The 16356-nt window shown below is 34.3% G+C and overlaps 1 protein-coding gene across 1 annotated transcript in view; it reads right to left on the bottom strand.

Moving 5' to 3' along the window:
• The window catches only part of LOC102419763 (ovostatin homolog 2-like), a 37056-nt gene extending 21953 nt beyond the window's left edge, over positions 1–15103 (bottom strand). The window contains exons 1-15 of the mRNA XM_014451667.2: positions 14944–15103; positions 14482–14665; positions 13808–13964; positions 12573–12625; positions 12187–12207; positions 11408–11576; positions 10821–10905; positions 6607–6724; positions 5480–5591; positions 4919–5028; positions 4426–4584; positions 2906–3133; positions 1846–1900; positions 1261–1406; positions 767–916 (exon numbers count right to left, since the gene is read on the bottom strand). Coding sequence (XP_014307153.1) covers positions 767–916; positions 1261–1406; positions 1846–1900; positions 2906–3133; positions 4426–4584; positions 4919–5028; positions 5480–5591; positions 6607–6724; positions 10821–10905; positions 11408–11576; positions 12187–12207; positions 12573–12625; positions 13808–13964; positions 14482–14665; positions 14944–15008 — 1812 coding nt within the window. The 5' untranslated portion in view covers positions 15009–15103. The remainder of the gene's footprint in view (positions 1–766; positions 917–1260; positions 1407–1845; positions 1901–2905; positions 3134–4425; positions 4585–4918; positions 5029–5479; positions 5592–6606; positions 6725–10820; positions 10906–11407; positions 11577–12186; positions 12208–12572; positions 12626–13807; positions 13965–14481; positions 14666–14943) is intronic.
• Between the last annotated feature and the right edge of the window lie 1253 nt (positions 15104–16356).

A 16356-nucleotide genomic window follows, 5' to 3' on the forward strand; every position in this document is an offset into this window, starting at 1 on the left:
AATAAAGGGAAAATATTCAACAGTTAACTGAAACAAATTGGTGTGAAATTCTGGGATTGCTGGGCTGAAAATGCTTATGAAAATATAAGATAAATCAATAGATTATGACTTTAAATTGTAGCCAAGCATATCTTTTGTTGTTGTTGTTAATCCTCACCTGAGGATATTTTTCTATTGATTTTTACAAAGAGTGGAAAAGTGGGGAAGAGACACACAGAGAGAAACATTGACGTGAGAAAGACACATCAATTGGTTGCCTCGGACCCTGACCAGGGCTGGAGATCAAGCCTGCAAGCTAGGTACGAGCATCCATTGACTGGAATCAAACCCGGGACTCTTCAGTTCTGGGGCGGATGCTCTATCCACCGAGCCAAATCCGCTAGGGAGCCAAGCATATCTTCCAACACAGAGATTTAACTCTACGTTCCACATACATATAATTACATCTATTACCTTTTTTCAAAATCACATTGTTATATGATCCCTACCCTGTTATAACTATCTACTGAATTCTGTATTGTTTTAAGTGCTGGGTCTGACGAGAGAAATAATTAAGTATATAATCCATGAAGGAATAAAGGAAGAGAATATTTGATATTTCAACTCAAATATTTAGAAAGTAACAGATGTGAAAGTAAGCCAGCTGAGTAGTGAAGACTTAGAAAACAAGTTACAGAGAATATTTGGTATTTTCATCTCAAAAATACCATCTGAAGGGTTAGACTTGCAGGAGTTTAGATAAAAGTTGGGAAATCAGAGAGCTCACACTTTCAGCTGACAGCTCTTGCTCCGATTTCAGTAGAAGGACGCTTTTATCCAAAGCCCGGAGTGCGCAGAAGGAGTCAGGGGCTGCTTCTAGGTAGAGGCTGATGTTGGAGCCGGGGAGTCCCTGCTCCTCAGAGAAGTTGATGCTAACCTGAAGGTGAGGAAGAGAAGAATGCGAGTAAGATAACTTTATATGAATATAATTTGCATATTCTCAGTTTTTTTCCAAATACATCTTTATAGATTTCTGTACCTATATTTTCCGGCCTACTATCACCCTCACTTCCCCTCCAGGGACATCCTCCCATCATCTCAGGATTGACATTGCTGCCAAAATTTATTCATTCTGTTTGGCGATTCTATTATCCCCTGATAATTTAATCACACCAACATTTATTGTGCAAGTCCCCTGTAAAGTTAATAGGAGTGAGATGACAGGGAGAAAAGTGCTCACCCCTCTCACCCAGGACCAGCAAGAAATAGAAAAAAAATCACCTTGTTTTTAAAGCATTTCTCAACCTGGAATTTGACAGTGTCAGCCACAATTTCCCCGCTGGGGTGAAGGGTGTAGACGAGCATGATGGCCACAGGAGCCAGATCAGCGCTAATGTTGATCGGGAACGAGAACTGTCCATTCCAGGCTGTGTGAATAGGAGATGTCATCAACGGGTGCAGTGCCAGAAGGCTCCTGGCTCACTGGGTACACTTACATAAAAGGGAATGGCTTATGGATAGAAAGAGCAAATTGGGCTTTACTCTAAAGACAAAAGAATTAAATAATGGAAACGCTATATACAAATAGCAACACTGCCTAATTGAGTCAATAATGAGATTTAGGTTTTGGGCATCACTTTTCTATAATGTACTTAATCACCTGGCAATAATAGAAACTGGCTGAAATCTCCTTCATCAAATATTTAGTAAGTTACATTGGAGCACGCTAACTAGTGCCCTCCATTCACAAATGGTAATGTTAAGCACTCTTCTAACCTAACCTTTTGACTCTAGCACTATAACATGTTCTTAAAAATAAAGAAAAATGAAGGTGGAGTACATATTTAAAAAATGTATTGTAAACACCTTTGTCTCTGATTTCTGTTTGTCCACTGAGCAAGATAGCCCCTTTTGCCATCATCTGTGAAGCAAAAAGAAAACACAATAGCTGAAATCATATTATTTAATATATCATAAAATTATTAAATAATCAACAATCTAGTGATAATTCTATAATTCTGAACAATCTAGTGATGTATCTGGAGGATAGGATATTTTCTATGAACAAATAGTAAAAATGGACTTTGCAAAACTTGGAAAAGAACAGAGAAAGTCACTACAATTTATTGAGAGTATATTATGTGCTAGAAACTTGTTAAATAGTATGCAGTGCACTGAGTAAGAGTTGTATAAAGCTCTGAAATTGTCTAGCCTGCCTGGCTTTGAATAAGCCAAGTCATTTCAATTCCTTGCCTCTGTTATTTTATTTGTAAAATTGAGCTACTCAGAAGGGTGATTAATGAGTTAACACATGTAAAGCCCTCCTAACACTGTCTGACACAAACTACTGGCCCTAGTAGATGTCTTACTATTTCCAATTACAAATATACAGCCGAGGCAGCTAAGGCTTAGGAAGTTTAAACAATCTGTCCAATATCAGCCAACTTGCATGAAAACTAGGAGAGGGTGGAGGATTTTAATTAGGAGTCGTAATTTCCAAGTCTGTAGCTTTTCACCTTTCAATATGCCTTCTAGAGACAAAACAAATAAATATAGGGACAGAACAAAAAGGGCTAATTTCTTTTAATATTTATCAAAATCAGCTTTCCACTTAGTCTCTGGTATCTGCCTAATATTTTACTCTTACAAAGGGGCATAACTACTTACTTGATGTGAGTTATAATTAAATTCTTAAAATAGCAGACTCAGAAGAATAAGTTTTTCAACCTTAGGGAAATTGCCTGAGTCTTTTTTATGTGTTCATTTATTTCTGAGGGTTTTTTTTTAATGGTGCCAATAGCATTCACCAGCAAAGTGAGGTGGGGTTGGCCTCCTCAGACTGGCATGCATGACTGAGGGACACGTTCTAAACTGTACCATGCTAAGCAGACAGGCAAGATCCAAGAATCCACCAGCCAAGACTTACCAAATAAAAGAAGTTTATATTTGACTCTTCCCTGTATGCTTCACTGTTTAGGGAGTAATGCACATTAACAATCTTTTGTTGATTGCATCTAAGCTGCTTTGGTTCAGGAACAATCTTCAGGAAGCTGTTGGTTCGGGAGTAAAAGCGTGGGACTGATATACGGGCATCCAAATACTCAGGCGTCAACCATGTGGGAACATAGCAGTTCTTCGGGTGAACAAATGTGGCCTGATAAGAGAAAAGAAAGCAAAGGATCTTAGCGCTATCTTTCAAGGACAGTAATTACTACCAAATGAAAGACTTCTGATCCCTTCAAAGCAGAGAGAAACCTCAGCTTGTGGCTGACTTTAAATATTAAGTTATTGGAAGTTAAAATAACATAAACACTCTCCTCTTTTTGTATGCAAAACATGACCATAATTGTATGTCTGTTTCATTAGGCTTACAATGAAATATTTATTTTTACTTTGTAATTGAAGTCAGAGATGAGCCTTAAGGTCCTGTGTCTTTCAGTTACACTTAAACATTGATAAATTGTTTAATTGTAAAATTCTGTTTAAGAAGCAGAAAAAGAGAAATCATAGTGTCAAGACTCCTAATCTATGCATAAAATGATCAAAGGAAAAGAGTCAAATAATTTTCATGAGCGATTTCTAGTTTCTTAAAGGAAAATAAGTTGTTATAGAATCCTATATAACAGTGGTTCTCAACCTGTGGGTCGCGACCCCTTTGGGGGTCGAACGACCCTTTCACAGGGGTTGCCTAAGACCATCGAAAAACACATATATAATTACATATTGTTTTTGTGATTAATCACTATGCTTTAATTATGTTCAATTTGTAACAATGAAAATACATCCTGCATATCAGACATTTACATTACGATTCATAACAGTAGCAAAATTACAGTTATGCAGTAGAAACTAAAATAATTCTATGGTAGGGGGTCACCACAACATGAAGAACTGTATTAAAGGGTCGTGGTATTAGGAAGGTTGAGAACCACTGCTATATAATAAAAGCCTAATATGCTAAGTGTCCGATTGTTTGTTTGACTGTTCGACCAACCTTTTGACCAGTAGCTATGATGCCCACTGACCACCAGAAGGAAGATACTACAACCAGTAGGTTAGCTTGCTGCTGGGGTCTGGCTGATAGGGACTGGGAGAGATGGCCTGGACACGCCCTGGAGCCCTCCCATGGTTCCTCCCCGGCTGGCCGGCCCCAATTGGCCCCAATTGGGACTGGGTGACTAGGCGAGACTGGACGGACACACCCTGCATGAATCCATGTACCAGGCCTCTAGTTTATAAAAATTATGAGCTGTTATTATCTCATCTTCTTGAATAAGTATTCTCATGTATTATCTAATGAACAAGCAAATATATAAAATACCCTAAATTTTGAAACTCTGTTAAAATACATTCTCAATATAAGTTATCTTTTAAGAGATTCCTAACGTTCAAAATTCCTAACATTGGAATCCTCTGTGGGATCTTGTCTACTCTTTGAAGTCTTACTTTCAGGTTGAACTCCGGATCAAATATATCGGAAGTGTCAATGGATAACTGAGCTTCACCATTCTCGTCTGTGGTGTAATTTCCTATAAATTTGTCATTGAGCTCCAATTGCAATAGTTTGTTCACCATCGGGACATTATTAGGACCAGAAAATTTAAGCTGTACAAAAAAAAAGAGAGAGAGAGAAGCATTGATTTTTAAAATTCAAAATGTCACATCTCTACTGAGAAGAAATGTTCTATTCATAAATGTAATCATTTATTGTAACTTTCTTAAATTCTGACAGATGTTCCATTAAGTAAATATATAATATGGAAACAGCTATATTTTTATCTATCATTTTCTTTTAGCCTAGGACTTTTCCCAGTATGTCAGATGTAGTAATGTTGAAGTGTGTTATGAAAGTAGGAAAAACATGTTTAGAAAATTTCAAAGGGCAATCTATGGTCCAAGAAAGTGAAATGAGAACATATATATTTTTAGTCAAACCTACTGTGCCAAAAAAAGGAATTCCTCTTCTATAGAAAGGGTCCGTGTTCTCAAAGTTCACTGTCCCAAGAAATGAAGTGATAGATACAGGAGCTTTTTCACTGATCTGCACACCTGTAACAAATGAAAAATACTGTTAAGGAAGATGAATCATTGGATGTGCAAGCTTATGAATTTCTCACTAACTTTTGCACTTGTGATGATCCCAGTTGTATTAGATCAGAGATTGACAAACTTCTCTTGTAAAGGATCTGACAGTGATTATTTTAAGCTTTTGGACCACACGGTCTCTGTCACAACTGCTCAACTTTGTTGTTGTAGCTCTTAAGCAAGGCAAACAAACTATTCCAAGTTGAGCGTAGCATTTACATAATACTTTTATTTTAAATATTATTAGAAAAACCGTATTCAGAAACAACCCTCAAGTTGACCTATTAGCAAATGTACTCCACTTTACTCTATTGAGCAATTAATGATCTGTAGTTGATGAGTATTACTAACTCAATAAACTTCTTTCTGGTAAGCTGCATATGTCCTCAGGTTACCAATAAAATACAACCATTACCTGTCCCGGTTTCTGTCACAGTTACAGTGATATCAAATAACATGGAAAATCCAGAACGGTAGAGTTGGAAGACTTTTGTATTTACAACTTGAGAAACACAACCATTTTCCAACTGAAAAATAAAGAGAAGATACAAAGAAAAAGTTAGGAACCCAAAAGTCTTTAAAGAATATGGAATTTCAGCACAGATACTTATCTCCCTCCACCACTCAATGGCTCCATCTCACAAACTTGTTGAAATGACCACAGAATTACCAAAGATGGGGGAAGGTAGTTTTCATCACCAATTAAAACAAAGTAAGGAGCTATTGTATATTTCACAGATGTCAGGGTTATTCTCCTGGAAACAATGTGGAAGGGAACAAGTTAAAAAATATTCTGGTGAACAAAATAGGAAGAGGGATAGATACATGGAACAGACTGACAGATCTCAGAGGGGAATGGGGTAGAGGGGAGATTGGATAAAAGAAGGTGAAGAATTAATCAAAGAACATATATGCATAGCCTATGGACACTGACAACAGTGTGGTGAAGGCTGGCAGGGCGGAGGGAGGAAGTGGGGGAGAGTGGGTGGGGAGGGGGGAGGGGGGTCAGTGAAGGTGGGCAAAGAGGAGAAAAATGGGGGACATTTTTAACAGTGTCAACAATAACAAATTTTGAAAAGATAAGCATAGAACTGAATGATATTTAAAAAAATGAACTTCAAATCTAAAGTAATAAATGCAGATACTCTGAATTGCAGATGTTTGCAAATGACCTTTTTTTCATAAGAACAATTCTAGGTTGCATGGGGAATACTATGAAGGATTCATTTATTTAAAGGTTAATTAATGATTCTCCAAAGAAAGATCAGGGAGGTCACCTAGACAAAATATTATAACACAAGGGAGCCAATAACAGCTTCCAATTCTAAAAATGTATTATTCTATAGGTGGGTAACAATTTACATAGCCTAGAGAATAAAAGACTATTGTTAAACATTATATTTTCTTTCTCATTCTTTACCTTACTTACCTGCAACCTCTATTATTCACAAGATGAAAAGTGTTGTATCCCTTTTATAAATGAAATCAAAGAAAGAATAATAATAAATTGAACTTTTTTGAAATAAAGATTATGAACTGTACCTGCACAATAAAATGTTCACAAATTTCATTGTTGTCTCTTTCACAATCTCCAAAGGAAAAATATTCTCTGCACACCTTGATTTGGGCTTTTCCTTGCACAGGTTGGCCAAAGGTGTACCTAGTAGGAGAAGGTGTATTGGTAATTATTAATGAACAAAACCAGGGTAATATTTTATGGTCTTCTTCAGAAATTACATATGAAATCTCTAAACTATGACTACTTCAATGACCAAATTCTATTAGGAATTCTCACTTCTTGGTGATATCATCCCCACAGAATTTAGGTTAAATTAGGTATTTGATCAGGCAGCAGGATTCAGCTGCTTTTTAAATAAAATTCAAGGTAATGTAGACTCTAAAATTTCAGTGAATAGGATTTAATGATTAAGTTTAGTCTTTAAAATTATATTTTAATCTGATAGAAATATAAAAATTGTTTGCATCACTTTTTTTTCTTTAGCAGAAAATATATCCCTAAACTAAATATGCTTTGACCAAAAGTATAGTGTCTTTAAGGGGTGGGGTTAAATACATATCTCATTTTCTACTAAAACACACAAAAAACATCAATACAAGTTCTTTAAAAGTTTAACCAAAGACAAATACAGTTAATTTGAGTTTTGTTTTGATTTTGTTAGTTGAGAATTAGGTCCACTAAGATTCTGAAACACAGATAACAAATGTGAAATTAGCATATGGCAAAACTCAATGTAATAAAATTGATCAATTAGAATATATTTTTCTAATTGGTGGATCTAGTATATATCCAGTGTGTACATTATGATATCTTATTCATTTTTCTCAGGGACCCTGAGATGTAGGTATATTATCTCATTTTATAGATTAATATACTGAGATCAAGTAACACTTTCCCACATTATAACTGATGAGATTAAAATTCAAAATCAGATCTTCCTCAATCTACAGTCCATTTTCTTTCCATTCCACTAATTTATTTCTCTCTATTTAAAAATCCTTAATGCTTCTGAGATTTTGACTCAATTCAAATAATTAAAATCCTCTGTCAGACCCTGTCAGCATGACTCAGTGGTTGAGCGTCAACCTATGAACCAGGAGGATTCAATTCTGTGGTCAGGGCACATGTCCAGGTTGCAGGCTTGATCTTCAGTGTGGAACTTGCAGGAGGCAGCCAATCAATGATTCTCTCCTATCATTGATGCTTCTATCTCTCTCTCTTTCTCTCCATTACTCTCTGAAATCAATAAAAACTATTTTTAAAAAATCCTCTGTCAGCTCTAAATATTAGTTACATGTGAGAAGCAAGGTTAAGTTATACCTGAAATATCTTATTTCTTCTTACTGTCTTTTATTTATGAAGTACAATTCTTATTGTAGTGCTAGTGGCCTGGTGCACAGATTTGTGCCCATTGAAAGGAAATTAATTAGAAGAAATAACAGCACGATATAACAACAACAAAGAAATGATATAAAAACAACAAAAACATGATATAAAAACAACATTGATAAAAACAATGACTGATAAACTGATTAAACTTATTCTAATATCTCCTTGTATACCACATTAAGAGTAAAAATATTTTCAGAGTGCTTGACTAATTTCCCTTGTGATGAAGTATTTACAACTTTGTCACATGCTCTTCGAACTCTAGAAAAAGCAAGATATAACTGACCATGTGTGAAAACTGGTTCAGGTAGGAATATTCCTACTCTGTCTAGATTGGCACCAGTGAGAGCTTTATATGTATTGTGCATGTGCAAGTCAATGTTTATTTTTAAATTGCCAGTGTGCATCATATGTACCGGCCGGCTGGCTGGCTGGCCAGTTGGACAGATGGATTGTTGGTCACTTGGCTATATATATATATTTTTTTTCTATAGGTTAACATATGTCCTTGAAATATGTAGTTTAAATTTCCATACAGGTCAAAATAAACATTCTCTCTTCGTTTTTGACTTAAAAGCTTTTGCTGGATATTACTTCAGTTTACTAATATGTCTGTGAGCAAGTTTTCTTCCTTCTTAAAAATGCAACTTATCTCTGAAGTTTTTGACTAAAATAATCTAATTTCCTTTTTTTTTCTTTATTGGTTCCAAGCTTAGTCCCAGGGAATACTAAAGAAACAATGCACAGACACAGTTATACAACTTGAGGTAAGCAACTGACTCACTGATGTTAACTTCCAGACATAGCCTGCCCTGAAATAACCTTGTAGCATGCACAGCTCCTATCTCAATTGCCTGGTCCTGTTGCAGGATATTATTATTGCTAATACTAAAGTACTATTTAATGTCAAATCTAAGTAGAATATAACATGAAAGAAGTTTCAAGATGTCCCAATTCCATATCAATATTTAGCTTAGCAAGTCTTTTATGTAGGTGATACTTGATAAATATGTTGGTTCTTCTGGTATGTGTTATTATCATGCCATTGGGCAGATAAATTATAGTTGTTAATCCCACTGACAATTTTGGTTTTGTGTAGGGTTTTTAAGTGAAGCCAACTTAGGTTCCTGGATTTCTTCAAGCTTAAGTTGATTATCCTGTTATCTTTTAACACAGATAGTCTATGATCTCTTACATATTACATTTATGAAATTCTGGCATATGTTCAGCTACTCTTTTTGAAACTCAAAAAGTATTACATTTCTTTTTCTAGAGTCCAATGAACATTTTAAATAATATAAAAAAGCTAAATACTTTTTTCAAGATTCTTTGTGGCATCCACGAGCACTATCCTAACTTGTTTATTAGCTAGTTAATAAACTAGTATTTACCCAATGTATCTTTAATATACTGCTTAAAATATTCAAAGGCAAGTAATTTTCACATCACCAATTAAACAGTGTTTAAATATGTGGAAATATTAATATTTTAAATTTTGTTACATAAAGTACAACAGAGTTTTTGGTTAAGAGAGTAGTTCTGAAGTCAGATAAGGTAGGTCTAAACCCAAGTTCTGCCATCAAAAAAGCTTCATTAATCTTGATAAGTTATTTCAATTCTCTGTGACTTATAATCTTTCAATATAAAATAAAAATGATAATAGCGTCTATCTCATAGCATGGTGGTAAGAATATAATAAATGCAATGCTTAGCACAGTAATTGGCACTCACTAAATATTATCTATTTTTAATTATTTTTTAGAAATTTGAGAAAATACATTACACTTTTTAAAAAGGTAAATATCATTAGAAATAATTTTCCAAAAGTAAAATAAAAATTTCTCTCATCACATAGAAATCTTTTTTACATTAAAATTATTTAAATTAACTCAAATAAATTGATAAAGTACCTTCTTTTTCACCAGGACATTTCAAAAGTTTATGTTCTTTTTTAAAAACATTGAAAACTCCCAAGATAATGAAGATTCAATGAGACAGGCAAAGTTGGAATTGTACATTTGCACAATATATTGAGAGCATTATGGCAATCAAAAGACTAAAAGAATGTTGCACATTTCATTTTGGTAATTCCTATTTTTGAAATATTTCTTAAGTAATTTTTAGTTCAGAAGCGACTTCTTATACACTTACTGGTATACACAAAGACATATGCTATAATACTATTTATTATTAGAAAAAACAAATGGAACAGCCTACATGTTATATAATAAAAGTGGTTGAGTAAATTTGGTATAGCCATAGAGACATTTATGTAGCAAGAAACTAGAATTCATGAAAATATTGGCATATATGGGAACATGTTTCTTAATTATAGTGGGTAGAAAAGTATGATTGCAATTATAGAAACTTCATGAAAGATTAGAGAAAAATAAATCCCAGTATCAATGGCATTAGTGGAATTAATAACAGTGGGGCCTTGACTTACGAGTGTCCTCATTAACAAGTTTTTCGAGATACAAGCCGTCTCTTGGCCGATTTTTTGCTTTGAGTTGCGAGCTAAAATTCGGGTTACGAGCCAGCTTCAGATGCTCAACCACTAGTTGGCGCAGTGAAGGTCACAATCAAAATTGATTTGACATACGAGTAATTTGAGTTACGAGCTCCGTCACAGAAAGAATTAAACTCGTAAGTCAAGGCCCCACTGTATAGGTAATTTCTTATGTTTTTCTTTATATTTTTAAAATCTCTTATAATGGCAATTCATTACTTGTCTGATAATTTTAACATAAGCATACAAATAATTAAAGTTACATGCTTAATTTCATTTCTCCTCCTCTCTGAGCCTTGCATTGACATGCGATGTCAAATATCCTGAATAAATACTTACTTAGCACATGCATCCACTTGGAATTCCTCATCTGAAATAGTTACTGTTTGTGGTACATTGACTTTTACTTCAAACTTAGGCAACACTGGAAACAAAGAGAAATATAGTTCAGCCCCTACAAATACTGGAGAGCAAAATTTATTACAATTACGTAGCTAGGTATGGTTCTATGCACCATATTTTCCTCTGTGTATATCTGTATAGAGTATAGACCATGTTTCAATTGCCCCAAATTCTGTGTTGCACCAGTAAGTGATGGTGTCTCATTAATGATTAATTATTTCCCTTTCCTTTCTCTTCTCTATTTTCATAACTTTATATTTATTTGTTGTAATACTTCCCAGAAGATTGTGTAGATTTTATAAATGAGATATTTCTTACGAAGTAAAGGCAGGGGTCAGAAAAAAGGATGAAGGCAAGGAGTGAGAAGCAAGAAAGATAATAAAGCAGAAAAGGCCAAGAAAGGAAGATGGGAGAACACCAAACAAAGCTTCACCTACTTTTTCTAATTCTAACATAAAAGCTACTTGGTCGAGTCCTCTGAAAGCTTAATTTATATAGAACAAGTATAAGTAGCAATTGGTTACCATATCTATTAACGGTAAATGGGTGTGTCAATGTCTTTCCTGATGCCCTGTTCACAATGATAGAGTATTCGCCAAACATTGGTTCTGAAATCAATCTGAATGAGAGTTGGGTAATATTTTGAAAAGGAGCCACATTTTTCCATTGAAAAATCCCATTGTTTTGAGGATCCTAGAAAATAAAGAAGAAATAAAAACAGAGGTCATATAAGAGTATCATCTTTTCCTTCTTCATTTGGGTACTTTCTGTAATTATGGGAAGTAAAGAAAGTTTTTCATTTTATTGAACTAACTAGAGGCTTCAAATACATTTAGATACCATACTGCACAATATCAAAGATCTGAATTAGTAGAAAGAGACTCCATTAACTTTTTCCTGAAAACCAAAATTCTATTTTATAATAATAAAATCACCTTCTTAGCTAATTTCTAAATTTGTAGGTGTATATGCTTTCTATTTCCTTAAAATAACATATGGCTAAATTAGGATTAAGAAGGGCCAGCAGCCAAAATTAAGCAATTTTAAACATAAAACTCCTTTAAAAAGAGCTCAATCTTTTCTTTTCCTTGAAAACTTGTTACTGCACTTGCCACACAGACTATACTAAAAGCGACAGCCCTTTGTTTAGATCTTCATCTGATGTCTTATATTGTGTATATAAAGATTTTCTCCTCTGCTATTTCAGTTATCTTAACTTGTAACTATGCATAATGAAAACTAGACACAAATCACTATTTATCTGAATATTTAAAATAATAGAAATGAAAAAAAGATTTCTTACCTGAAGTGTGATTAAAGGATACTGCAAGAGGAAAAAATAAGTAGGTTAATATTGTAATAGTGCACTGTTTTTTGGCCACATATTGCATTTATAAAGATTATTTGACTTAATTTAAATATTGAGACTGCTCTTGTTTTCACAGAGAGCAAAGGGTTTCATGCAACCCATTCTTACATGATGAAAAGTCTTAAAGAAATATAAATTAATTCAAGATAAATGAAAGTTTTATGTTTAAATTTGAGGTTTAGCAATGAAACTATACCTATATAGTTCTCTATGTTAGAATCTATTTTCATACTTATGAAAAACTTCCTGATGACACTTTCTATAGCAATAGATTTAACTTGCTTAAATTTCAGTGTATCATTAGAAATTATTGAACTCACCAACTCCTCGACAGGTTTGAACTTGGTATTCAGTGTCACAATACGAATTTGAACTAAAAGAAAAGAGGGGAGGGGCAATATTTTTTCTTGTTATTTCTCTCCTAGGTATAGTTGTTTACAAATAGACATAGAAATAAATTGCCTTCCTATCATAGAATACTGCTCTCCCTTCTCCCCTAGCTCTGATTTGATCCTATCTTATTGCTCCATGGTAATTCCTCTGCTGATGACGCTGGTTGCTGCTAAAGCTGACACTAGCTACTGCCACCACCGGAATTTGTGGCAGAATTAGTCATAGAAGGAAAAATGTGAAATATGTATGGTAGGAGTTAAACATAATTTTTCTGGGAAAAATGTATTGATGTTAACAAACATTACTGTATATTACTTGGAGCAGAATTCTAGAAAGCCATCTTAGCTTTTTACACATGCCTGTCCATCATAGTATTTTAAAAACTCCAGAGAGAGAATATAATGCCACAAAAAAACTCACCATATATATTCTGTTTCAATTCTTTTATTTCTTTTCAATAAATCAGACAAAATCTATAGTTGCTCTCATTTAACCTTCTATTTTACATCTCTAAGATCAGAATTTGCTTGGCAAATGCCAATAAATCATTAACAAAGTCAAGACAAAACCAAATTCTTTTGAGTCCTTGGTTAGTGTTCTTTATGCTATCTTCTACTTACAATAATAAAGAAAATAGAAGGGCTTTGCTTTGGTTTTCAGATTTATGATTACTTCTACTGATATGGATAATAATAATAGTGATAATAAATGTCATTTATGGAGTCTTTACTGGATACTATCCTTACAATATTTGTATAAGTGAGATATTTTGATTATCTTTATATAAGTGAGATATTTTGATTATCTTCATTCTAGAGATTTAAAAAGTTGAGACTAAATAGAGATTGGAGCAACAATTCAAACCAAATAATTTTGTTCCACATCCCATGCTTGTAACCATTGTTTTATGTATGCCTGTCACTAGAATTTGTACAAAGTAAAAATGACGTGCAAAATTTTAAGAAGCAAAGCATTCAATTACTGGAGCTTGAAGGAATTATTTTATAATTGACCTACTCAACCAGTAAAAATTCTAGAGATCCATGATTCTATAACATTAAGGATAAATTTAAGACTAAAATTCCTATGTTTGGCTTGCCCTAAATTTGAAGAATGTGCTCATAAGGTCAAGAATACAAAGGAAATGTGAATATTGACTTACCATTCTCTCCAGGTTTGTAGATGGGTTTATCTGTCTGCACGAAGGTTACTGTCTCTTCTGAAACGAGTGCTACGGACCGCCTCTCAAAGATTTCAAGAGTATCACCCTTAGCCAACAATGTCACAAAAGCTAACTGTTCAGAGGACTTTTGAGAAACCTGTTTATGTTAAAGAACAGAGAATGGGACAATTATGTGTAGACATTAAGAAGGTGAACAATGTCTTAATTTGGGTTCTCAGTCTGAGAGCATTTTAAGCTCATTATTTCTTAATGAGAGACTGTGAATACTTGTTTTAATTTCTTTATTTTTTTAGTATGAAAACAGTTCTTAATAAACTTCTTTTTATGTCTTCTTGCCTTCTATGTTTTTGTTGCCTCGAATTCCAATTCTGTTTCCCTTTACCTAGATTCTGTTTTCTTATTTTGTTGAACAGCTCTGTCAAAAAGCAGTAATTACATTTAATCACTCCATATAATAGAAAACGGCAATAGCTCACACATTTTTTGCCTATGTTAATTTTCATTTTGTTTATTGCCTCAGAAATTCTCTTGTTTTATTCCCTAGCTTCCATAGTCATCCAAAATCAAGATTTGTTATCTCTCTAAAATGAAATTTTAAATAATAATTTCATGTTCCCATCCTAAGTTCTGAAACGGCAAATTCAGTGCCTCACCTGGAAATCTGCACAAGCATAGAAGTTCTCCTCCTCCACAGGCTGGTCAAAAATGGTGACATTGACTTCATCATACTCTAGGACAATACTCAAGGATACAGACTCATTAAGGTTTAAAAGGTGGAGACAAGCTTTTTCTGTAGAGTGACTCTGAATCACAGAGGAGACCCATAGAATATATTGCCTAGGTAGGAGAAATGCAGAACACACATAAAAGGCAACGTTAGCTTATTGAAATGGTCCTGAAATACACACATCTTTCATTACAATGAATGCTAAGTATACAGAGAGAGGTATCTTAAAAAATATGTCAATTCCCTTTATACACTTGTTTAAAAATTTATAAGGCAAACCAGCACTCAGTCTCAGAAGTGGTAAAGTATCAAAATGCTGACACAGAACAGGTTTAATGAGGTCTCTGCTAGTACTTTAATATGAATAGAGAGTATAATATTCCCTTACGGTTCTGAAGCCACAGCAACAGTAAAATGAAGCCAAAGGGTGCTCAGAAGCAGGGTGAGCACCATTTTATCCCAATGCCCGAACAAGAAAGAGTTCACTATGACTATTATCTCTGTCTTTGTCTCTCTTTTTCTCTCATTAGAAGGCAGCTGCCTCAACTCTCCACTGTCTTTCCTTCCTTCTACTCTGCCTCTCTCTGTATTGTGTTGCTTTTATAGCCACACAATGAAGGATCAATTACTTTTTTTGGAGCAAGTATCATAAGAACCATCAATCACACTTAGATCGCCTTTCCCATTATTTTCCAGGGGGTTGTTACTTAATATACGACTTCCTTCTTAAATTCACCGATGCTGCTGTTTTTGGAATTAGCTGTAGAGGCTGAACAGGAAGAAAGAGGAAAACAAAGAAAGCAGTTGTGTGACACTTAGGAGTTCATTAGCTTAATTTAGTATCTTGCTCACAGGGCTGACCGCAGTATCAAAAGCATTAATTTGTAGAAATTAGCACATGAAGGAAAACTGCCCCTCTAAGGAGCTGTGGTTAGGACAATTCCCGAAAGGTAAAATTTCCAGGCTTCTGAGAGAAGTAGCATATCTGATGTTGCCAAAACCCAGATACAAATAGATATCTCAATGCAGACTCATTTTACAGATAATTGAATAAGTCATGCTTTTATAATTTCATAATACAGAATACAGCATTTAAAATGTTGCTATGCATTCAACATTTACTATGATTTTCTTTTTTTACAATGTTCAATATCCTTTTGTATCTTAAATATAAGAAAAAAATGAAAGAAAATGTGTTGAATATGTGTGCATGCATACACACATACTAGTCACTTTTGGTAGAAAAGAAAAAGATTTAACATAATTTTGATTGTAAACCATTTCTACCAGGAAAATGAGCCATACCAAAGTAACTGGCAAACTCTTGACAGCGTCCAGTGTGATAATTCTCCCTTCATCATGTTTTCTTTAGCATCCTTTCTAGTTCAAATATAGATGGAGTTATTACACTAGGTAACAGAAGACAGGAACTGGTGTCAGTCTTTTAGAAATAGGCTTGCAACAGTGCAACAGCAAGTACAAAGGGAAAAAAAGGACATAACCAATTATAACAGACGAGAGCTGTAATGGAAGGTAAAATACAGGCAGCCATGAGACCTAGGGAATGTGACAACAAGGGCTCCTTGATGACCACATTCCACATTCCAGTGAAGAACTGTGCTCATGACAACTCTGAGGATGTTCACTCAGTTGAATTAAAACATGGCTCCCTCCCCATTCCTGTTTAGGACTTTTGTGGGGGTTTTTCAGCCTTTCCTCTAAAGTTGCTAATCCTCAATTGTTGACCTGCCTTACCAGTTTTAAGATTTACTTTCTTTCCACTGGATCGTCAAGCTGTTAG

The sequence above is a fragment of the Myotis lucifugus genome, unplaced genomic scaffold (genome assembly GCF_000147115.1).
Source record: "Myotis lucifugus unplaced genomic scaffold, Myoluc2.0 scaffold_10, whole genome shotgun sequence".
Lineage (NCBI taxonomy): Eukaryota > Metazoa > Chordata > Mammalia > Chiroptera > Vespertilionidae > Myotis > Myotis lucifugus.